At 49.1% G+C, this 24,791-nt stretch overlaps 1 protein-coding gene across 1 annotated transcript; it reads right to left on the reverse strand.

Annotated features, from left to right (window-relative positions):
• Positions 1-1,529: 1,529 nt before the first annotated feature.
• On the reverse strand, positions 1,530-14,368 carry CST7 (cystatin F). Its single transcript, XM_081149433.1, has 4 exons — positions 14,107-14,368; positions 4,805-4,977; positions 2,618-2,734; positions 1,530-2,041 (listed from the first exon to the last, which is right to left on the reverse strand). Exons 1-4 carry the CDS (start codon positions 14,174-14,176, stop codon positions 1,964-1,966), a joined length of 438 nt encoding a protein of 145 aa, XP_081005559.1. The 5' UTR covers positions 14,177-14,368; the 3' UTR covers positions 1,530-1,963.
• Between the last annotated feature and the right edge of the window lie 10,423 nt (positions 14,369-24,791).

Genomic DNA, 24,791 nt, shown 5'->3' on the forward strand with positions numbered 1-24,791 from the left:
CTTTCCCTCCTGCTAGGAGGGAAGGTTAGCCGTAGCTTTCTGGCTGGGAGGGAAGGCGATGGGGTGGAGAGGTGGGGGGGGGGGAAGCATAGTTCCAGTGCAGCTCCAGGCAGGGGTGCTGTGAGGCTGTGAGCCTGTTCTCCCCCACAGCTACATGTCCATTCTCGTTTCTGACCCTGCCTGTAAGGCCAGTGGGGTGGGGGCTGTCTGGAGATCTAAGTAATTTTTAGGACAGGCCTGACCTTGATGAGCTCTGGTCCATACTTAAATGTAAATTAGGACTGACTGGGAGCTCAGAATCTGGGGCCCTCCCCCATTTGCCGCATCATCTTGCATAAGTCACAAGGCTCCCTAGAGCTGTGTCCTGAAGCCCGTCTGTCTTACAGTCCTGGTGTGGGTGCCCTGCCACCTTGTTAATGTAGGGGGCCAGTAGTGCTGAGTGAATGCATTTGTCTTCATGGAAGGATTGCCTTCAGGGGCCTTTGGAATCATAGGATACATTAAATGTCTTGTGTCATAGTTGCTACCACTGTCCCTAATTAAATGACCAAAAGGAGGTGAGTCAAGACAGCAAAAACATTGAGGATTTGGAATTACAGTTTTACTGCCTCACTGAGGGAAGTCGAGGGTCATTCACTGTGGCTATTCACACGGATCAATTTTATGACTGTGTTACATCGCTGTACATATTGAATGCAGATTTCCTTTTTCCTGTGAATGATCAGGCCCATAGTTTTTAAAGGCAGCAACGTATTTTTTACTAACCCATAGCTTGAAGAGGGCCTGGAGAGGAAGAATTCCAAAGTGAGGGGCCCCTGCATTTGCACCAGGCTTGCTGGTGCAGGGTGTCTGGGGTCATCTCTTCTCTGAATGGAGCCTCGGGGCTCCCAGCCTTTGGCATCTCCTGGGCTTCTGCTCTGTGGTCCCATCTTACACACTACAAGGACCCTGGGTGGTCTCCTCCCCCTGTACCCCCAGAGCAGCATGTCCACCCTTGACCTTGTCTTCCCTCTCCTGGGTGGGTCTGTGTGTGGGGTGCTCCCTCTCCTGGGTGGGTCTGTGTGTGGGGTGCTCCCTCTCCTGGGTGGGTCTGTGTGTTGGGTGCTCCCTCTCCTGGGCAGGTCTGTGTGGGGGGTGCGCCTCCTGGGTAGGGATCCACGTGGGGGTATGGTGCTCCGTCTCCTTGGGGTCTCTGTGGATGTTGTCCCGGCACCCTATCCTTCCCACTGTCCAAGCACAGCGGTGCACATGTTGAGTCTCAAAGGCAGCAGAGAACTGAGTGGGCATCCCCCAGTCAGCAGAAGGCACAGCTGGGGGGTGAGCGCCCTGTGGGGGGTGCCGCCTCCCCTGCCAGTTCACGACAGGGACACAGGCTGGCCTGCTTCTGGCTGCCCATCGACTAAAGGCTGGAAAGCCCCGGGCACTTTATGGAAATAACCTAGACCGGTCAGGCCCTCAGCGAGGGGGGCTCCCCAACGCCCACCTCACCTTCCCGCGTCCCTTTAACAGATGAGCAACAGCCACTGCTTAGAGATGGTCAGTTCTTTATTCGTATTTGTAACTCTTCATGCACCAAGGTCAAGGTGCTCAAGAGCAGACTTAGTCCCTCGGTCCAGTGCCCTAGCCATTCAGGGGAAAGGACAGACCTCTGGGCTTTCATAGGGGACCTGGGACCAGGGGGCGGTCAGGTGCGGACCACTGGGTGCTGGGTGGGAGGGGCTCCAGGAGCTGAGGACCCAAGACATTGCCACCGGAGGGTTCAGCCCGGTGTGTTCGGGCTCAACCCAGGGCCACGGCATCAGTGAAATAGTTGCGTTTAGAAGAGAATCCGAAGTGTTCGCTGCGGGCGGGCGTTCTTCCACCCCGGCTACTCCGCGATGAACCCGTGGGCACTTCCGTCCTGCTCGCTGGGATGTCCTGTCCCAGAAGTGGCAGCAGCTGCAGTCTTGCTGCGAGGTGGACGTCAGTGACACTGCAGCACGGGCACCTCGAACCTCTGGAGCCAGGGGATGACCCAGACTTCAGAGTAGCAGCTGAGAATCTGAAACAAAGGGGGGCTCCCTAAGAACCCTGCTGCCGTCAGAGGCCGCCGCTGCCCACCAGAAGCTCGGCAGTTTCCAGTGCTGCTGCGTGTGTGTGCGTGTGTGTGTGTGCACGTGTGTGTGTGCACGTGTGTGTGCATGTGCGTGTTTTCCTTAGTGAGAAGTTCTTTCCGTGCCCTGAGGGTCCTTGTAAAAAAAAAAAAAATCAAACCTACAAATTGAAAGAGTAATTGGGGAATATATCCTTTTGCCTATATTTATGAATTATTAAATTTTGCCCCATTTGTTTTCAAACCCTGCATGTGTATATAAATTTCTGAATTATTTGAAAGGTCTTTTTTCGCTCTAACTTGCCCCCTGAATGTAGATGCACCTCTCTGAGGAGGGTGGGGTCTCCCCTCTATGTCTGCCCATGTCTTTTGGGTCCTGTTGGGTGCCGAGAGGCCTGGCCTCAAGAGTGAAATCTGGAACCATGGGGACAGAGAAGGGATGGAGGGGTGTTTCCCAAAGCCCTGGCGAGTGGGTGGGGCTAGGAAAGGGGTGAGGGTCTGAGGAGGTGCACCCCCTTTGTTTACCTGCTTTAAGGTGTGGTTGGTCTGGAAGTCACAGTCGTCCAGACTGGGGTGTTTGGTTTTCTTGCAAGTAGTTCTGCCAATTTCCACATCCAGCATGTATTTCAGGCCTTTCACTACCTAAGAGAGCAGAGGGCAGGGCCTGGGTTACTTGGTTCGGGTCAGGAGGGAAGGCAGCTCCTCTCCTGGCAGGAGGCGGCTTTACGGCAGGTGGTGAAGATGCCCTGCTGGGACTGGTCCGTGCTTGCTGGAAGGGAGTGAGTGGTGGAGAGGGACTGTGGGACTTCCAAGAACTGCTGTGGGAGGAAAGCCTGTGACCGGATCCCAGACCCCTCCCTGTTCTCTCCTTTATTCATCTTCTCAAAGCCCAGGGACTTAGCTCTTGGTTCCAGGGGCGAAAGGTGTGCTCTGTGTCCTGTCTTAGGACATCTCCTTCCTGCCCAGGACTCGACTCGCCATCAGGCTTCAGGAGGGTGGCAGGCTAGGGTTGCCCTGGGGCCCCTTGCCATGCCCCCATGCCCTAATGGCCCACCGTCACCTGCCCTGTGCAGCCTGTACATGGGATGAGTGCAAGCAGTGTGCCTCCTGGCTGCCTCGCCATCCCTGGCAACAGTGTGGGTCTTTTCTTTCTCAGTTTCAGGACAGCCCTACTTCACTTGCACGTGGCAGCATTGCCCGCCCTCACTTGTGGTCTCAGGGGGATGCAGGAAAAGTCCTCAATTTTCAGTCTCGCCCCACCAAGTACCAAGTGAAATAAAGTGCCCAATGTCACTGAGGGATAATGTACCCCCTTCTCCCAAAGGCCCTTGGGCACTAGGCTCTGGGCATCTTGTGCTTGTAGTGGTCCTGCAGGAGGCCACAGCCTCACATGGTCCCTGGGGCTGTGTCCTTGGAGTGATGACACTTGGGCTATTTCCATGGAAAACCTTAGAAAAAACCCTTCCCACACCATACTGCCTTTTATAAAACACTTTTCTAATTATAAAAGCGCACTGCTCGCCCTGGCCAGTGTTGCTCAGTTGGTTGGGCATTGTCCTGTGAACCGAAAAGTTGCTGGTTCGATTCTTGGTCAGGGCACATGTCCAGGTTGCAGGCTTGGTTCCTGGTAAGGGGTGTACAGGAGGCAGCTGATTGATGTTTCTCTCTCTCCCTCTCCCTCCCTCTCTCTTTAAAATCAATTTTAAAAATCTTTTTAAAAAAATACACTGCTCTTAAAAGGTTTGCAAATGCCAAAAAGAATAAAGACAGTTATAAAAATCACCTATAATTCTGTGATCCAAAGGTAACCAACCATTAATAGTATGTAAAAACTGTCAGCATCTTTCCCTCTTCCCTCAGCTCCACACATCCGTGGGAGTATGGGGATTTTGTCCAAAACCAGCTCCCCACGTCTGGGAACTTCCTTTTGAGTGGCTGTACAGTATCCCTGGTTTTAGCAAAGGCAAAGACTGCTGGGCAGCCACTCCCTGACTGTGCCTCGCCTCTGTTCTGCATCCCTTATCCCAAGCTGACCCTCTGATCTCAGGACACAGATGAACAAGACCTGGCTCTGCCCTGTAGGGTCCCCTCTAGGAGGGAAATCGCTGAGCCATCTGTGTGACAACTTCACAGGGTGTGACACTCAGGCAAGGCTGGAGGAGGGGGGGTTTGTGTGTGGGGAAAGGGGTGCATTTTGGGCAAAGCCCTGATGTGAAAGAACAAGTTCCAGGTGGAGAATGTCAAAAGGTCTTTTGGGGCTGTGGCTCTGGCGAGGGGGTGAGGCAGGGGTGGGGCCCTAGGCAGGGGCAGCTCTGGCATGTGGTGCAGTCGGCCCCTTCAAGGGGACAGCACCTTCATCGGTTTGGTTTCTGTTGCCTCGCTTCTGGTTTCTCCCCACCCGAAGCCTTCAGCACTCCCACCTCTGGTCCCTGTTCCACCCCTGCCCTCCTCTGTGCTACTCCTGGTGGCACCACCCCGGAAAAGCCGGTTTCAGTAAGAGACGGCTCCAGGATTTTTTGCTCAACTCTGGTGACACTGGTTTGGCCTGCTTGTGGGCTATCTGTGGCTGCTGCTGTCAGCCTCTTGGCCTGTTCTGTGCTCCAAATGGCCAGGACACTAGATGGGTGGGCCCTTGGTAGGACAGGAGCCTCTGCAGCCTGGCCGCCTGGCCTCCTAGTCCTGAGATGTTGGTGCCAGAACCCAGACCCTCACCTGGACCAGGGCTCTGCTGACATGGGAGTCCTTGAACAAGAAGATGTCATTCGAGCAGTTGTTGAACCTTTCAACACTGTGTCTGGCTGCTTTGAGGACTCCTGGGTCATTGGTGTTGATTGTTTTGGGAAATCCTGGCTTTACACCTAAGTTAAAGGTCTGGGAACAGAAATCTGAAAGAGAAACACAGAACCAGACAATAGCATTGCTGTTAGTGGGGTCCTTGGTCCAGGTGTCATGCCTCACACCTTGGTGCTTGGTTCTCCTCTCTACTCCCAGTGTGGTCCCCAGCCCATGTAGCTCGTGGCTCATCTGCCCTCCTCTCACCACTCCGTCTTTCCTCTACCTTCATCCCCTCCCCCGATCACCCCCCACTTTCCTGTCCACCCTCTACTTTCCTGTCCACTCTCCCTGGCCCGTCCAGCCCTCACCCCACAGTGCAATTCTTGTGCATCCCCATGGTTGCCCCGTACTGAAAGCTGAGGACCAGGCGAAGTAGGTGGCACGGTGATAGATAAGATGCAGTTCCTGTCCCCTGCCCCTGCCCACATAGCCTCCTTCAGAACCCAGGGTTGTTTCCAATGTGTGTTAAAGAAAACCTGGACACGTCTGAAGGTGGCAGAGCCCCTGGACAGGATGCAGCTTTGGGGTGTGAAGAGAAGTCGCTCTAGCTGGCCTTCAAGGCCAACATCTGGCCCCGACCCCTCAGCGAGTAGACCACGGGGAAGTGCCCAAAGGCTGGTCCTGCCTTCTCTCTTGTAAGGAGGCTGCTGCTTTCCTCCTGGGGGACTCTTGTTAGAATCTACTCGGCCTGCAGGCCATGCTCCTAGGGGCCCCGTCCCCCAGGCAGCACCGAAGCACCTGGTACTCCTCACACTGTGCTTCCTCCTGCACTGTTTTGGGTACAAGTCTGAGGGCAGGGCCAGGCCTGGGTGACGTCATCCCACACAGCTCCTCTATGGGGCTGGTGTGTGGCGGAGGTGGGTGGGCCTGGGTTTCTCCCCCCCTTCCATGCGCTTTCTGTCCTGAGGAGGCCCATGTTTGAATAAAAGATGGGGGAAGCAACAAGAAGGGTTTCCCTGCCATCACATGCCCCAGCCTCTGACAGCCAGGCAGAACCGGGGACCCCAATACCCCTCCTCCACTCTCCACACCCTCAGCTCCCACAGCAGCGGAGCCCAGGTGGACCCAAGGCCCCTCCTGGAGGAAGAAGCTGACGTCACTCCTTTGTTCAGCTCCCCGCGGGCCCAGCCCTCTTCATGCGGTAAGTGCAGGGGGTGCACTGGAGCTCACCACCCACAAATGAACAGGCAAGAAGCACAGGGCAGCGAGTGGGGAAAGGCGGAGGCTGTGAAGCACCCTGTCCGCAGGGATGCAGGGACCAGCTGCACCTTCTACATAGATCTGGATGGAGGCCCGAGAGCCAGCTCTGGGCCATGGGGCAGAGGTGTCCCAGGGCTCAGGGGGGCGCTAGTTCAGGTTATGAACATTGGATTTTATTATAAGGAAAGTCGGGATGTACAGAACCCACAGGCTAAGTGAATTGCAACAAGTGAGCTTGGCCTTCTCTGGTTAGTGGCTCATGGTGACGTTGTCAATTTTACTACAATAGTGAATTGTAATAAATTTACTACAATTTGACTACCTCTTGTATATTAAAAAGTTAAAAGTTTTAGGGGAAATCTAAATAAATCGGGAGGGAGGGAGTGTGGGAAGAGAGTTTTTAGGTCTGTGAACTGATTTTTGTTGACTTTCCCCCAGATTTTCCTGAAATGTCCGCATGGCAGACATGGTCCAGAGCTCGGCCTCCCACAAGGCTGGCAGTGGCCCAGTCAGCAGTTTTATTTCATTAACTAAATTAAACGAAGTATAAAGTTCAGCTTTTCGGTGGCACAGCTAGTGTCAAGTGCTCCGCAGCCGCATGTGGCAGTGACAGCCATCTGGGCTGGTGCCCACAGGGACCTGTGTCCTGCAGAGGCGGGAGGTTTAGCATGGCACAGGGGTGCCCAGGCAGCAGGAAGAGGAGGTGGGTGAGGGAGCAGCAGCGCTAACAGACCAGCACGGCGCAGGGATTCCCGCCGCCCTGTGCTCCCCCCTCGCTCCACATAGATGGGCTCCGGCTGAGGTTAGGGAGCCTTCCCCCCCAAAGGCTCTTCTCTGGGCTTTACGCTGGGTGCAGGGCCTTAGAAACAGACTGTTCTATGGCCTCAGGCTGGAGTCGGTCAAGCATACTGGAACATTTCTCAGGGGACAGGCGTGGGTTACAGGGGTCACAACTGAGGGTGAGAAAAGGGCGTGGAAGCTCAGCTCAGTGGGGAGGCCTTGCCCAGGGTGTCAGTGATCTAATCTGACAGGCCATTTCCACTGCCAGTCAGGTGCCAGGCAGTGGAACCTGGACACCTGATTCAATGGCGCGCACATGAGACCCCCACCGACTGTAAGAACTAGGATGGCTGGGCATCTGGCTGGCTGGTCCCATGCGGCCCGCCTGCTGGGTCAGCTCTCCCTGTGGGTGGTGCAATAGAAGGCTGGAAGTGGGCAGAGAGAAGAGAAGGCATGGACCCGTGTGTCTCCCAAGGACCCACACTGCCTGATCAAGTGAACCCTGCTTGGCCAGTGGGTCTCCCCAGCTGGTTCCCTGGGACCAAAGGCAAAATGTGAAGATTAAGCTCATGATTCCGCCACAGGGCTCCCTACGCTTTAGTAGCCTCCAAAGACCTGGCTCTTCCAAACAGAGGGTTATGGCCACTATTGGTTCAAGGTTTTCCCAGAGCTTTGTACCCCACAATTGTCCCCTGAGATCTGCCTTTGCAATAATCCAGCCCTCAAATGACATCCTCAGGGAAGCTGGGCTGCAGCCTTCACTTGAGACGTCTGAAGATCAAAGCAACAAAAACTGTTTCTGTCCCTTGAGCTCCAGGAGCTGGGTTGATCAGGCTGCGCCAGGCCCTGAAACCTTCCTTTCCCCGGCTCCCCACGTGGCTCTGACTCAGGTGGTGCTGGGAGGCCTTCTGCGAGCCGTGCACACTGATGCTAACATGGTGGGGAGACCACTCCCGGGGACCTGTGCCTACTGACAGTAGGAAGATGGGTGTGGATTTCAGTTTTCACAGAAAACTGTTCGGAAAACAGCTTGGTTTCTGCTCATCGCTGAAGACTACACAGCAGAGAAAGAAACCCCTTGCTTTTGAGTTTCCAGTTATTACACGGTCCCCCAACCCCATGGTAGACTAATACATTTATTGCTTTTTCTGATTATCAGCTTACCTGTTTTTGGTAGGAAATTTGAAAAATACAGAACAGTTTAACAAAAATATTAGAAATCATGCTCAATATCTTCAAGGTAACCACTGTTAACTGTTTTTAAAATAGAATGTGTTACATTTAATTTGGCTCAAATTTAGCAGAATTAAAACAATGACGTGAACTCGGGTGAGGCTGAACCTCAGGTGAATGTGAAGGCAGCTCCCAAGTGACTCTGGGAAAGTTACAAAAGAGTCATGAAAACTACTGAAGTTGCTTTATTTTTATTTAACTACATGTTTCCCAAATTTCGGTTTCAAGTCAAAACAGGGGTCTAAACAAACAATAAAAGCTCCATTTTTCATTTACAAGAAGTTGAAAAGTCACACCTATTTTTAGGATGATTCAAGAGAAATTAACAGGGAAGGGCTGTTCATGAAGAAAAATATCCCAAAGAGGTGGCTTCCCTTCAGGGAAGAAAACAAACAGGTCCCGACAACATGGCGAGGTCCCTGGGCCCCAGCCTGGGAGTGAGCCCCTCCCTGCTGCTTCCTCTGGGCTGGGTGGGATCTGTGGTTCGTGCAGGGGAGCTGAAGTCTGGGGGAGCAGGAGAAGCCTGCTCTGAGACCCCTTCTCACACCTCTTCAGGGGTGGTGCTTGTGTCCCCATTCTACAGGCGAGAAAACTGAGGCCTCAGAGGAGTGCAGGGCATGCACACTTAAACCCAGGTTTGACTAATTCTAAAGACCATGCTCTTTTTCCCCTCATTCGAGAAGTATTTTTTGGCAGCTGCTATGGGTAGTGCGAAGATGACTCTGAAACAAGGGAGTCCACAGTACAGGAAGGGAAGCAGTAAGCAGACCCGAGCTGGGCAGGTTCCAGAAAGGTGACTGTAACCTGCCCATAAAGAGAACCCTGAGGGCGGGGAGCTGGGGTGGGGAGACCAGTGAGAAAGTGACAGCAGGAAATGACCTAGATGATGGGGGAGAGCTGAGTGTGATGCAGAACTGATGGCACTTAGTGGGAGGCTGGGTCTGGGGGTGGCACTGTGATGGCCTGGGTGACAGGCCTGAAAGGACAGTCCAAGGAGGAGCAGGTTGGTGAGAAGAAACAAAACATCCTTCTGCAAAGGACCGATTTTGGGGTGGGGACAGGCCATGCACAGTTGGACAGAAGTAAAGTTCTTCCAAATGAGGGGCGACTTTCCCAGGCCCTCCCACCTCTCAGGACAGCACAGAGAACACATCAAGGCCCAGGGATCGGACGCGCAATGTTGGGCCTGGCCCCAGGGACCTGAGCTGCACAAAGCCTGGGCTACATCAGGTGGGAAGTGAAATCGAAAGCACCCAGAAAGGAGAGAAGATGCTGGAATTTGCTCCCCACTGCGGCTCTCCTCAAAGGATGCCCCTACTGCTCATAGGAAAGAAACTGCTCTGGTGTTGAAAATAATGACTTAAGAAGCAGACTGAGGGGCAGGGAAGTGAAGCTGAGGGAGGAACAGCACCCACCCCGGCAGCGTCCCTTTCCTGAAGGGGCAGGGGGGCAGGGAGGGAGCCTCAGGATATCCAAGGGCTGGGCAGGCCACTGAGCAGTCTGTTGTGGCTTCTGACCCAGGTGGCACCCCCAGGGCACACGGGAGTAACAACAGGAGGGGACAAGTACAAGGTGCAGGTGCAAAATGCTGAAGAGCCTGGAGGAGGGCAGCCGCTTCCAGCTCCCAGGGTGTCAGGGTGCAGCAGCTTCTGCCCAGTGGGCTGGACTCCTGCCTGGGCTGCGCAGTGCTCTCGGACAGCAGGCCCGCGGACAGCTCAGCTCGGCCTTGCTGCAGGAACTGGGACGGCTAGGGGTCCCCTCAGGCTCCTGGCTGTGCCAGGCCTGCACCAGTGGATCCCTGGGCCATCCTCTCTACAGTCACCCTGAGTCCTCTCCAATCTCCCATGTATCAAAGATATCTAGGGGTCTCTCTTCTCCCCAGTGATCAAAATGGGAAGCAAAGCTGAATTCAAGGAGATGTTCTGATGTTTCTCACTTAAGAACGTAGTTTTTCTATACCAATCACAAATGATTCCTACTCCAGCATCCTGTTCCTGGTCCTGTTGCATCCCCACTCCCCCTCCAGAACTGTGACACTAACTCTAGATTTGCTTTTAGCATGCTGGGCTCTAACAGGTCACCCCCGAGGGCACTGCCCTGTCCTCTGAGAGTGGGGACGGCGGGGGGGGGGGGGGGGGGGGGGGGGATTCATTTCCAGGCCTGCTGGTGTGTGTCGACTCTTCAGGAAAACAGCTAAGAGTTTCAGTCAAATCCACAGGCAAACAGGTGACACCACAGCGTGGGGACACTTAATAACCAGAATGTTAGTTGTAGCAACAGTTAACTGTTTCTAGGCAGATTAAAGAGGGTATAATCTGCCCTCCAATTACCATGAATATACAGAAAAATATCCCTTAGGAGGCGTGGGACTATGACTTCCTGGCAAAAAACAGTTGGTAAAATAATAGGGTAGTGCATGTTTCTGGCAAACAACCCTTAATTTACTTTTCGGAAAAACTAAGACAAGCTGGATGTATGTCCAGCAGGGGGCACCAGATCCTGGGGCACTGGCCACGTGTCCACATCCTGAAACCATATGGAGGACCAGACCCTTTGAGAGAGCGCCTATCGCCTTGGGCCTGTCCACCCTGTGCTCTGTCTCACATGTGGAGGGGAAAGAGGTGCTCAGGAGAACCTGGGGTTCCCCACCACCTTCCTCTTTCAGGAGTGTTCTAGGTGTGGCCTGGGAGGTGAAGGGAACCCCAGCGTGTGACATCATCCCTGAGAAGAGAACCCTAGGGTGCCCAAGAGTCAAATACTGGCAGTCCATGCTGGTGTCCTCCCTGTGTGACCTGGGGGTGGCTTCGTGCAGGTGGCTGCTTGGGCTTCTTCCACCAGCATCATGGGGCCCTTGTTGTGGGCAGGGAGCCAGGACCCTTGGAGAGCAGCCCCCATCGGCCCCTGCTCCTGAAGCCCACAGGCTGGAGGTCTGGCCCTAAGGACTGGGGTGGTAGTGGTGACTGTCAGGCTCAGGGGTGCTGGTGTCCACTCTGCCTACCTGGAGATGACATCCTGAGTCCTGCACCCCTCTGATCCTCTCATATGACACCAAAATTCAGTGAATCTGGATTGCTGCCATTGCTCCATGGAGCTGCCCCCTGCCCAGCTGTGTTGTGGTGGCTCTGAGCAATGATCATATCCATTCTTTTAAAGCCACATGCGTTCTTCTGGCATAAACAGGATGCTGCTTAGTCCTGGCCTTAACCCACTGGGACATGTCCGGAGTGTGAATCCCAGCTCTCCTCCCAGGCTCTGCAGCCTTGGGCAAGCTGCTTAACCTCTCTGAGCCTCTTCTGTCCTCATCTGCAAAAATGGGGATGATGGTGTCACCAACCCCACAAGGTAGCAGTGAGGATGTATGAGATGTACAGGTGAAGGTCATACCAATAAATGGTACCCAATAGTGTAGTTATCATCAAGTATTTATCAAATATGCAGCATGGCTACAGTGGGGTCCCTGAGGGAAAATTGGTGTCCTCTCTTGGAAAAAAATCTCAAGATGCAGAGAGTAGATCAGGAGCCCCCATGGGCCCAGACATAGCCTGCAGCAGTTCCCAGGACCCCTCCCCAGGACAAAGGGGCAGTGGTCCCTCTATTGCTGCAAGTGGTCTCTGGGTGTGACAGGTGCTCCCAGCCCTTGCTACTGGTAACTGAGAACTGATGTCACCTTGCAGGTGGAAGGAGTGATGGCTGCTGGACCTGTGCCCAGGTTGCCCTGAAATGAGAAGATGGGCCATTGCCAGCTTGGCTGGGGACAGGGGTGGGGTGCGGAGAACAGAGGATGACATGTGGCCAAGTGGAGCTCTCCAGGAGAGCTAACAGGTTGAGGAAGCAGGGCTTTTCATTTTCCCTAAGTTCTGCAGGGCTGGGGCAGGAGCTGCTGGGGGCTCTGCATTTAGGTTAGTGTAGTTTAGTGCTTAGGCTTAGGGAGTAGCCAGATGCCCAGATGGTGCCGCCCTTGGGGTCCCATCACCCACTCCCCGCACTACAGGAAGGCTCTGGAATCTGTTCTCAGAAGGGGAGGGAAGGCTGTGGGAGCCATGTGGACTGGGTGGGGGTGGAGGTGGAGGAGAGAACCAGGTCTGGGGCTGAGTTCCGATCTCTGTTCCTCCACTAGACAGAGCCCTTCAAGGCCCTCGTTCTGAGGCCCTCATCTGTCCAATGAAGGAAGCACTTGAAAGGATCCAAGCTGGGGTAGAATACGGGTGGGGTGGTACAGCATGGGGGTTGCCAGGGCCCAGCAGACTCAGGAGAGCTAGGGTGGGTGGCTGCAAACACCCCAGGCTCAGTGAGAGTGCCTTCTGCGTCCACGCCAGTCAAGCCTCTGTAGGGCCCAAGGGGGATGGTTATTTACCCATTTCATGGGTCATGAGACTGACACTTAGGGAGGCTCCAGGCTCCACAGCTAGGCTCAGGGAGTCTGTGTGTCCCAAGGCCTGCATCTGAGTGCAGACTCTGGAGCCTCCATCTGGGGCTTGGTGGCAGAGAGCAGGTCTAACAGGGGAGGGCCCAAGCTGGCTGAGAAGGGCTTCGGCAGGGTGGGGTAGGAGCAGCTGTGGGCGGGGCAGTGTATTGGAGGGGGCCCTGTTTAGTATGAAACATCAGCAAAGGGGAGGCAATTCTGCTGGTTTAAGCTTTAAGGGCACTAACAGTCGGCTAATCCTGGCACTGCCCCTGCTTCGTTAGGGGACAAAGCTCAGGCAAGCAGAAAGAACTCAGCAAATAATTGCCAGCAATTATTATGAATAATGAAATCCCAGTACAGTTGAGAAGGCAGGTACCACATCCCTCCAGGAGCCCCTTCACTAAGGTTTGGGAAGTGTGCTTCTCTGGTCTGAGAATCCCCTTTCTTCCCCTGGCTTGTCCCCTTCTATGGGCATTAAGGGGGCACAGGAAGACAGTGGCATCCAATCAGGACAGGCTGAAAAGGGGTTCAGGGCTTCACTGTATGAGCTAAGAACGAAGCTCTAGGAGAGGGAGGAGGCAGGGTACCCTGTTCCCATAGTCCCTGAGTGCAGCACCCACCCGAAATTGTCCAGGGACCTGAGACACTGTCGGCCAAGAGGGGTGTGGCCCCTCCATGGACTGAGTGGCTCTGGGGCTGGCCCCTTGTTACTGGTCCTGCCTGCACACGCTCCACTTGGCCTCCTGTGGCCAGGCTCCAGCCCCCTTCCAAAGAGGGAGGAGGGCAAAAACCAGCCACCACTTGGGCATTGCCCCTGCTCCCCAGGCAGTGGCTGTGCGGCTTGAGCAGGTCACTTCAGTCCTCTAGCACCAGCTTCCTCATTGGTTAAAGGAGGTGAGATAGGGGCCCTCTAGGTCTTCACCATCATCCATGATCCATGACCTACGATTCCGGTGCTGTGAAGGCATCTCCAACTCCTCTAGTGTGTGTGTGTGTGTGTGTGTGTGTGTGTGTGTGTGTGTGTGTGTAGGTAGGTGCTCACTGGCTGTGTGAATTGGGCAAGTCACCTACCCTATCTGTGCCTCAGTTTCCAGGAGCAAAAGGCTACTTCTCTCTTCCTCCCCTTCCCCTCAGCACTGGCCTGGCAGGATGGATGACAGTGTCTGATCATCAGGGTCCCTAGAGGAAGTCACAGGACAGCAGCCAGCAGACAGGGATGACCAGCCATAAGATAGAAACTGCCTAACCTCACCCATTCCTGTGTTCTGTCCCCATGGAGGGGCCGTAGGGAGCCTCCCTTGATTCTGGGAGCAGCCAAGAACAGAAGTCCCCTCCGTCATCCCCAGGTGGCACTCAAATCCCTATTCCTGAACCCCTGGAAGGCAGCTGCTCCCAGCACTGGGGCCTTGGTGCCTCGCAGCCACCTTCTGCTAGGGTTGCCCAACCAGGACTGTGCTTCGGGACCCGGCTTGGGAGGAGGAGCTCATGGCCAGCTGGCTCCCTACAGCGATCTTGGGATCGAGTCTGAGAGCGGCGGAACCTGGGGAGAGCCTCCACTTACCTGGGGACAGGTCCCCCGTGGTGCTCAGGACCAGGCCGCAGAAGGCGAGCAGCGCCCAGGCTGGCAGCATGGCTTGGCCGGAGGCAGCGCTGGCTGTGGGCCCCCAGAGGCGGTGCTGTGCGCATGGTGTTGGTGGGCGACCCCGCAAATGGCCCCGCCTGTTTGGGGGCTGCCTGCCTTGTTATTGGGCAGGGGTGGTGGTTTCTTGCTAAATCATTTTGAACAGAAGCTCTTCACTCCCACATCTGTCAGCTACAAAGTCAACCACTTCCTTTACTCAAGTTTCCAAAGTGCGATTCTTTGCAAGGGGAGGAAGGGGAGGAAGAGAAATGAGACCTGTGAACCAAACCGCGGCGATCTTCTAGTCTCGAAACTCACAGAAGAGACATTGCATTAAAAAAAAAATTTTTTTACAGGGACTTTCGGAAGCAGAATCACTTGGATTCCCTTCTGCAAACCATACTTCTCAGGTCCAAGACCCTAGTCTTCTGAGGTTCTGAGCGGCCCCCTGCAGGAGACTGCCTGCCTGCAGGTGCGAGTGGACGTCCCCCTGCCCAGCAGCGGGCAGGCAGGAGCCTGTGCAGCCCGCAGAGTCAGGATGACGCTGTCAGGGCACATGCTGCCGCGGTGACTTCTGCACCAGGAATCGGGGGAGGAGTGGTGTTTGCTGGCTGATGGGTCACAGCCTACCTTTGACACAAAGCTGGTGAAAGGGCAGAAGGAACAGTGTGTGGCCCACAGGTTCTAGCTCCTGGCAACTTGCCCGTTTACGTGCCAGCTCAGCAATTAGGGGGGTCTCTGGAGCCAAATGGCCTGACTTGGTTTAAATCCAGCTCTGAGTGTCAAAACCCAGGTGACCTGAGGCGTGGGTCCTGTGCTTCAGTTTCCCTCTGGTAGGGTTGTGGTGAGGCTTTGGGGACTTTCTCCATGCAAATGCTCAGGGCCTGGATAGAGCGAGCTGTATGGGCAGATCATGGGCCACACAGGAGATGCCTGAGCCTCAGTGCTCCCAGTGCCCTCTGGACTATGCATGTACTGCATCCCCCGGGGAGGTTGGCTGGGCAGACTCTCTGGATCAGAACTTGCATGTTAACACCATCCAGGGGAAGATCTGCTCCAGATGGGTCCTACTGGGTTCTACTGGGTTCCAGGCAGGGATAGCTGCGCAGCTCTGACTGGATGGGGAAAGCCTCAGTCCTAGTGATTGAAACAGGGTTCCAGGAACTCCTCTAAGGGCTGGCTCGGGTGGCAGGAACACGGTGCAGGCGGGCAGTTCAGTGCAGGAGGCAGGCAATTTAGTGCAGGCTTCTCCTTGAAGTGCAAACCCTTCTTAATAGTCATCTTCTTTCTCAGGGGTCCACATGCCCTCTAATAATCCAAGCACTTTTTATTGGTTAATTTAATCTATTTACATTTAAAGTGATTACTGATTAGGAGGGACTTTCTTCTGCCATTTTTTGTGTCTTCTTTTGTGTTTAGTTGATTTTTTTTTGTGGTAAAACATATACATTTCTTTTTCATTTCCTTTTGTATATATTCTTTAGCTACCTTCTTTGTGGTTACCATAGGATTACATTTCATGTCATAAAGTCATAACACTTAATATGAATTTATACCAGCTTAATTTCAATGACATGCGATACTCTGCCTCTTTAACATATCTATCCCTACTCCTTTAAGTTGTTGATGTCCTCGAATTACATTTTTGTACAGTTTATGTCTAAAGCATACACTCAAATTTTTAATGCATCCCTCTCTTAAATGATATGAAAAACAAAATGTGGAGTTATAAACCAAAGTTATAATAATATTAGCTTTTTTTTCATTGATTGAGCCCCAGCTGTGTAATATTAGCTTTTTAAAAAATTTTATCTTTATTGTTGAAAGTGTGACAGATGTCTTCCCTTTTCCCCCCATTGAGCCCCTTCTCCCCACTCCCACCCCCTCCCCAGGCCTTCACCACACTATTCTCTAAGAATTTAAATTTTTATTTATTTTATTTTCATTTTTATATTTATCTTTATTGTTGAACGTATTACAAACACCCCTTTTTCCCCCCTTAGTTCTCATGTAAACAAGGCCATGAGAAGGAAAGGTAGAGACTGTTTTCATATCTGGTACAAAATATTGGAATCTCTGAGGTTTGCTTAGGGCTCATTATTTACAGGTACATGCTAATGACTGAAATGCAAAGGGTCCAGAACCAAAGTCCAAGAGCAACAGCCTTCCCCAATGTCCTGAGTCAGGTGGTGGTTACTGTTAAATTTTTTCTTTCTCTTTTAAAACAGCATTATTGAGATATAATTTATATACTGTACAATTCACTCATTTGAAGTGTACAATTCAATGATTTTTTGGCATGTTAGATTATTAATTAAAATTTTTTGTTAAAGTATATAGAACATAAGATTAACCATTTTAAGTGTACAATCCAGTGGCATTAATTACATTCACTATGTTGTGCAACTATTACCATCTCTATTCTCCAAACTCTTTCATCATCTCAAATAGAAGCTCCGTAACACTTAAGCAATAACTCTCTGTTTCCCCTCCCCTGGCCCCTGGCAAACTCTGATCTAATTTCTATTTTTACAAACTTGCCTATTCTAGATACGTCATATAAGTGAAATCATACAATATTGTCTTTTTGTGTCTGGCTTATTTCACTTAGCATAATGGTTTTGTTTTGTTTTGTGTTGTATCTTTTTTTTATTTTTTATTATTGACTCTATTACAGATGTCCCCCATTCCTCCCCCACCTTGTTTCCTTCACCCCTGCCCCTGCCCCTGCTAGGCCCTCACCACATTATTGTCTATGTCCATGGGCTGTGAATTTATGCATTTATGCATATATATTCTTTGGTTGATCTCTTCCTATCCCCCCCACCCTCCTCTGCTCTGAGATCTTTCAGTCTGTTCCATGTATCCATGCCTCTGGTCCTATTTTGCTCATCAGTTTATTTTGTTCTTTAGATTCCACATATAAGTGCGATCATGTGGTATTTGTCTTTCTCTGCCTGGCTTATTTCGCTTAGTATAATAGTCTCCAGGTCCCTCCATGCTGTCTCAAAGGGTATGAGATTCCCCTTCTTTACAGGTGCATAATATTCCATGGTGTGAATGTCCCCCAGCTTTTCTATCCACTCACCTACCACTGGGCACTTGGGCTGTTTCCAGATCTTAGCTATTGTAAACTGAGCTGCTGTGAACATAGGGGTACATATATTCTTTCTGATTAGTGTTTCAGGATTCTTAGGATATATTCCCAGAAGTGGGATCACTGGGTCAAAAGTCAGCTCCATTTTTAATTTTTTGAGGAAACTCTATACTGTTTTCCATAGTGGCTGCACCAGTCTGCATTCTCATCAACAGTGCTCTAGGGTTCCCTTTTCTCCCATCCTTGCCAGCACTTGTTTTTTGTCGATTTGTTGATAGTTGCCATTCTGACCAGTATGAGGTGATACCTCATTGTAGTTTTTATTTGCATCTCTCTGATGATTAGTGACCTTGAGAATTTTTTCATATGTTTATTGAACATCTCTGTATGTGCTCTTTGGAGAAGTCTCTATTCAGGTTCTTTGCCCACTTTTCAGTTGTATTGTTTGTCTTCGTGGTGATGAGTTGTATAAGTTCTTTATATATTTTGGAGATTAACCCCTTATCTGATGTATCATTGGCGAATATGTTCTCCCTTAAGGTGGGTTTCCTTTTCATTTTGCTGATGTCTTCTTTTGCTGTGCAGAAACTTTTTAGTCTGATATGTTAATTTAGTCCCATTTGTTAATTTTTCCCATGTTTCCCTTTCCCTTGAAGACATATGAGCAACAATATTGCTCCAAGAGATGTCTGAGATTTTGCTGCCTATATTTTCTTCTAGGATTTTTATGGTTTTGTGACTTATAATTAAGTCATTTATCCATTTTGAGTTTATTCTTGTGTATGGTATAAGTTGGTGGTCTAGTAGGTTTTTTGTTGTTTTGTTTTGCATATTGCTGTCCGATTTCCCCAACAGCATTTATTGAAGAGACTGTTTTTACTCCATTATATGTTCTTGCCTCCTTTGTTGAATATTAATGGACCATAAAGACGTGGGTTGATTTTGGGGCTTCATGTTCTATTCCATTGATCTACATGCCTATTCTAGTGCCAGTACCAGGCTGTTTTGATTACAGTGGCTTTGTAGTGTAGTTTGATATCTGATATTGTGATCCCTCCAACTTTGTTCTTCTTTCTCAAGATTGCTGAGGCTATTCGGGGTCTTTTTTGGTTCCATATAAAATTTTGAAATATTTGTTTTAGATCTGTGAAATATGCCATTGCTATTTTAATAGGGATTGTGTTGAACCTATAGATTGCTTTGGGTAGTATGGACATTTTAATGATGTTAATTCTTCCAATCCATGAACATGGTATATGCTTCCACTCTTTTGTATCTTTCTCTATTTCTTTTTTCAGTGACCTATAGTTTTCTGAGTATAGGTCTTTTACTTCCTTGGTTGTTTTTTCCTAGATACTTTATTTTTTGTTGTAAATGGGATTGTTTTCTTGGTTTCTCTTTCTGAGAGTAGATTATTGGTGTATAAAAATGCAACTGATTTCTGGATATTAATTTTGTATCCTGCTACTTTGCCAAATTCATTTATTAACTCTAGTAGTTTTTTGGTGGATTATGTGGAGTTTTCTATCATGTTATCTTGTGAATAATGACAGTTTCGTTTCCTCCTTTCCAATTTGTATGTTTTTTTTTCTTCTTCTTGTCTGAATGCTGTCGCTAGGACTTCCAGTAATATGTTGAATGAGAGTGAAGAAAGTGGACATCCCTGTCTTGTTTCTGATCTTAAGGGAAATGCTATTAGCTTTTGCCCATTGAGTATGATGTTAGCTGTAGGTTTTTCATATATGGCTTTTATTATGTTGAGGTATGATCCCTCTATTCCCACTTTTCTGAGTTTTATCAAAAATAGGTGATGGATTTTGTCAAATGCTTTTTCTGTGTCTATTGATATGATCATATGATTTTTGTCCTTCATTTTGTTTATGTGATGTATCACATTTATTGATTTGCGGATGTTGTACCAGCCTTGCATCCCCGGAATAAATTCCACTTGGTCATGAGGTATGATCTTTTTAATGTATTGCTGGATCCGGTTTGCTAATATTTTATTGAGGATTTTAACATCTATGTTCATCAGGGATATTGGCCTATAACTTTCTTTTTGAGTAGTGTCTTTGTCTGGTTTTGGAATTAGGATAATGCTGGCCTCATAAAAAGAGCTGGGAAGTCTTCCTTCCTCTTGAATTTTGGGAATAGTTTGAGGAGGATATGTGTTAGTTCTTCTTTGAATGTTTGGTAAAATTCACCTGTGAAGCCATCCAGTCCAGGACTTTTTTTTTGCTGGGAGGTTTTTTATTATTGCTTTAGTTTCATTAGTTGTTCTTGTTATATTCAGGTTTTTCTGATTCTTCCTGATCGAGTTTTGGAAGATTGTATGTTCCCAAGAATTTGTGCATTTTGTCCAGGTTCTCCAATTTGTTGGCATGTCATTGTTCACAGTATTTTCTTACAATCCTTTGTATTACTGTGATGTCGGTTGTTATGTCACCTCTTTCATTTCTGCTTTTGTTTACTTGGATCCTCTCTATTTGTTTCTGATGAATCTGGCTAAAGGTTCATCAATCTCGTTTTTCTTTTCAAAACACCAGCTCTTGGTTTCATTGATCTTTTGTATTGTTGTGTTTTTTTTAGGCTCTGTGTCATTTGTTTCTGCTCTTATCTTCCTTCCTTTTACTTACTCTGGGCTTTGTTTGTTGCTCTTTTTCTCGTTCTTTAAGTTGTAGGGTCAGATTGATTATGAGACTTTTCTTGCTTCTTGTGTGTAATCCTATGAACTTCTGTCTCAGGACTGATTTTGCTGTGACCCATAGATTTTGGATTGTCTCTTCATTTTCACTTGTTTCCAGTAAGTTTTTTATTTGTTCCTTGATCTCATTGGTAACCCATTCATTGTTTAATAACACACTATTTAGCTTCCATGTGTTTGAATGTTTTTGAGTTTTATTTTTAATTGTAACTCATTTCTAGTTTCATGCCATTGTGATCTGAGAAGATGCTCGATATGATTTCAATCTTTTTTATTTAAGACTTATTTTGTGTTCTAACATGTGGCCTATCTTTTAGAATGTTCCATATGCACTTGAGAAGAATGTATATTCTGCAGCTTTGGGATGAAATGTTCTATAAATATCAATTAAATCCATCCAATCCAGTGTTTCATTTAAGGAGGCTGTTGCCTTGTTGATTTTCTTCTGGAAGATTTATCCATTGATGTGGGGTGTTTAAATCCCCTACTATGATTATTACTGCAGGCAGCCATCATTGAGAGCACAGGCCTGGCTGGCCACTTCAGAGGACTGGGCCGTGTGGAGCTGTGCAGAGGATGCTGGTGTGCTGTGATCCAGGTGTTCCTCGTGTACTATAACTGGCTCCTCTGGATGTGTGGCCTGTGTTCAGCATTGGGAGGTGAGTTGAGGGCTGCGGCATCTCCAGGCTTCCAATTGGCAGGTCCTGCAGTCTCCCCTTCCCCACTACCATAGACAAACAGGAAGCACTGACCAAGATGGCTCAGGGAGATGTTCTTACACCCACTGCACCTGAAGCCTGAAAGTTGAACGGACATGGCCCTAGCATGCCAAAAGCTGGAAAGATGAATGGACAGAGCTCAAGCACACCATAAGCTAGCAAGATAATTGGATAGAAAATATAGCCGTTCCCTCCCTTATGCCTATAGAAATCATGGGCTTGAGCTTGAAGGGGGAATAGTCTTTGAGTCAGGAAGCCACCATTCTTTCAGGTTGCAGCACCTGAATAAAACTTTTTTCCTTTTGCACTAGCAGGTCACATTAGTATCTCTTTTGTTGTGGCAGGTAGCTGAAACTGCTTTTTCATTACAGGACTATATTGATGTAGATCTCTCTCTTAATGCCCACTAAGATTTTCATTATATATTTAGGTTCTCCTATGTTGGGTCCATATATGTTTACAAGGGTTATATCCTCTAGTTGGATCAACCTCTTTAGCATTATGCAGTGACTGTCTTTGTCTCTTTTATGGCCTTTGTTTTTAAGTCTATTTTGTCTGATATAAGTACTGCTTCCCCAGCTTTTTTTTTTACCATTTCCATTTGCATGCAACCTTTTCCCCATCCCTTCACTTTCCGCCTGTGTGAATCTTTTGTTCTGATGTGGATTGTTGTAGACAGCATATAAATGGGTCATGCCTTCTTATTGATTCAGCTACCCTATGTGTCTTCAGTGAAGCATTTAATCCATTTACATTTAAGGTTATTTTTAATAGGTACTTATTGCTATTTTATTATTATTTTTAAAAATATGTTTTATTGATTTTAGAGGGAAAGGAAGGGAGAGGAAGAGAGAGAGAGGAACATTGATGCGAAAGAGAAACATCGATTGGTTGCCTACCGTATGCACCCCACCTGCAACCTGGGCATGTGCCCTCACTCAGAATCGAACCAGCAACATTTAGGTGCACAGGATGACACTCAACCAACTGAGTCACACTGGCCTGGGTGCCATTTTATTCTTTATACCTATGTTCCTCTCTCTCTTGATGTTTTTGTCTTTCTTTTTTTCAAGCAGCCCTTTAACATTTTTTGCAATGCTGATTTGGTGATAATGAACTCCTTTAGGCTTTTTTTTTTTTTTTTTGGTCTAGGAAGCTCTTTATTTCACCTTCAATGTTAAATGATAGTTTTGTTGGCTAGAGTAGTCTTGGTTGTAGGTTCTTGCTTATCATTATTTTGAATATTTCATGCCAGTCCCTTCTGTCCTGTTATTTTTCTGTTGAGAAATCAGCTGACAGCCTATGAGAGCACCTTTGTAGTTAACTAATTGCTTTTCTCTTGCTACCTTTAAGATTCTCTCTTTGTCTTTAACCTTTGCCATTCTAATTCTGATGTGGCTTGTGTGGGTCTCTTTGTGTTCATCTTGACTGGGACTCTCTGTGCTTCCTGAACTTGTGTGACATTTTCTTTCACCAGGTTAGGGAAATTTTCAGCCATTATTTCTTCAAACAGGTTCTCTATCCCTTGCTCATTTTCTTCTTCTTGTTGTACCCCTCTGAGGCAGATGTCATTCTGCTTGATGTTGTCCCAGAGGTAGCTTAGACTTTCCTCACTTTTTAAAAGTTTCTTTTCTTTTTAATGCTCTGCTTGGGTGATTACTTTTATGTTGTCCTCTAAGTCACTTACTTGATCCTCTGCTTCATCTAACCTGCTGTTGATTCCTTCTAGTGTATTCCTCATTTCAGATATTGTATTCTTCATTTCTGACTGTTTCTTTTTCATGGTTTCTATGTCATTTTTAATGCTTACTATCTCTTTGTTTAGGCCTCACTGAGATCATCCATTCTTCCCCTAGGGTCCTTGAGCTTCCTTATAACCACTGTTTTAAACTCTGCATCTGGTATTTCATTTTAATTATTTTTCTGGGGATTTCTCTTATTGCATTTGAGGCATATGTCTTTGTCTCCTCATTTTGTGTCTGTGTAGTAGGTAGATATACTATGACTCCCAAACTTGTTATGATGGCTTTACGATGAAGGTGTCTTGTGGGCTCAGTGACACAATCTTCCAGATCACCTGGCCTCTGTGCTCTGGGAGTGTTTCTTGTGGTTATGTGCATCCTCCTGTTGTAGTTGAGTTTTGAATGCAGTTGGCCCTTCCATGTGTGGAGTAAACCCTTCAGGTTGCCTGACCATAAGGATAAACTGCAATCACCTTGTGTGATTTGGTGTGCAGGGGCTGTTCCCCTAGGTGAAATTGTTCCCAGTAGGGTTGGGTGCCTGCCAGAATCCCACTTTGGAAGTGCCTCTTGTGTGGCTAGTTGGGTCAAGCTCTGGTGTGGTCTGAAACCCACCATTGTTTGTGTTGGTTCTAGGTCCACTTGGGAGAGGTTCAGTTACAAGCTGTTGTTAGATGTTGTGTGTAACTGGACTTGGGCTACCTTTCTGAGCTACCACACTACTTGTTCATTCTGGCTGCACCTATAGGGCCTGTGTATGTGTGGGAGGGGCTAATATGTATACAAGGGTCGTTTTCCTCCAGCTTAGAGCTGGGAGCAGATTTGTAAAATGTCTGAGGTGTCCTGAGGTCTACCTCTACTTGTCAGCTATGCCTCCTCCCCCTGAGGTTGCCTGATCTTCCTCCAGAGCCTTCTGAAGAAAGACTGTAGACTGGGCCAGGATGGTCACTACCCACAGACTCTTCCACAGGTTACAAGTTTGGTATTGCATGGTAACTGGGGTCAGGAGGACCAGGCTAGTGGATCCCCTGCTGGTGTGCCATGTGGCCCCTGCTCCTGAGCCAAACCACTCAGTTTCTGCCAGAGTCTTCAACTCTAGCTCCCTCAGGGGGAGCACACCACAGGTTCAGGTTGAGTGCAGCCAACCATCCCCTCTATAGGAGCAAGTTTGGCTGGGTGGAGCCACTGTGCTCAGGATGACGATCAAAAGTGTCTCCTGTTGGGAGTGATGCCAACCCGGCCCCAGGAGGGTGCCAAGCCCTTAATACTGGTCCCAGGCAATAGCCTTAGAGGGACACACTCTGAATGCCCCAGCTCCCAGCAGCTCTCCCTTCCTCCTGCGGAACTGAGCTCAGCAGGGTGGGGTATCTGAGACTTGGACGGCAAATTCAAACAGTTTCCCATTTAGGTTCTGCCTGCAAGCCTGTAGGAGGGGGGTGGGCACTTCTCCCTTTCTCGGGATAGCATGGGCTAAGCTCACAGGGGAAATAAGTGTGCTTCACCCACAAAGTAGCCATACAACCCAACCCACTTGTCTGCTTCTTATACAAAAGCCTCCCCAGGACACACGCTCCAAGATTTCCAGCTCTTTGCAGCACTATAATCACTCTGTTTGACTGAACTCAACAGGACCGGGACAGCCAAGGGATTCAACAGGTGTGTGTGGGAGGGGGAGGCACTGGCTGTGCACTTGAGGTGGGGGATACTGGTCCCCTTTCCAAAGTCACACAGTTCAGTCACTGTTTGAGTCTCCACTGTGAGCTGCCCCAGAAAAAGAGAGCTCCAAAGGTACCTGCTGGGTACACTCAGCAGACCTCTCCACAGGTCCCAAGAATGGCAGAATGGCCTTGCCAGCAGTCATATAAATGGGAATAAAAACTTTAAACTACCCTGACTAACCATGAAATGGCAGTAGAATAAAATGTACTAACAAACTGATAAAAGGAGCTCACATACTGACAGTTTCCTTATAAGCATATTACAGGCATAAGTAGTTCCAGTTCCTGCTTGCACAAAAAGCAGCCTTGACCATGGCTTTAGTTGACACAGATCACCCAAGAGCAGGAATATTGTTAGCACTGACCAGTTCCAGTATGCTGACATTTGAGGGACCAGTAAGGACACTGCCTCCTTGTCCACAGCCCCTCCTCCTGATCCCTTTGTTCTGCTTTCCCTTCCCCTCCCTATAAAAACCCTTGCCTGCACTGAGATGCTAAGATGGGCTTTAGACAAGAGTCCCCCATCTTCTCAAAATGTCAGCACTTGAATAAACCTCTTTTCTTTTTCACCAGCATCTGTCTCATGAGTTTGGTTTTCGTGGTGGCAGGAAGTTGAACCTTGGTTCCAGTTACAGTTAAGGTATCAGT

The sequence above is a fragment of the Miniopterus schreibersii genome (assembly GCF_964146895.1).
Source record: "Miniopterus schreibersii genome assembly, chromosome: 10".
In the NCBI taxonomy this organism is placed as follows: domain Eukaryota; kingdom Metazoa; phylum Chordata; class Mammalia; order Chiroptera; family Miniopteridae; genus Miniopterus; species Miniopterus schreibersii.

Coding starts and splice junctions, on each gene's coding strand:
- CST7 (XM_081149433.1), bottom strand. CDS start 14,176: ATGCTGCCAGCCTGGGCGCTGCTCGCCTTCTGCGGCCTGGTCCTGAGC. Junction 2,735..4,804: donor TCAGCAGAGCCCTGGTCCAG/GTGAGGGTCTGG, acceptor CTGCTCTCTTAG/GTAGTGAAAGGCCTGAAATA. Junction 2,042..2,617: donor CCAACCACACCTTAAAGCAG/GTAAACAAAGGG, acceptor CCTTTGTTTCAG/ATTCTCAGCTGCTACTCTGA.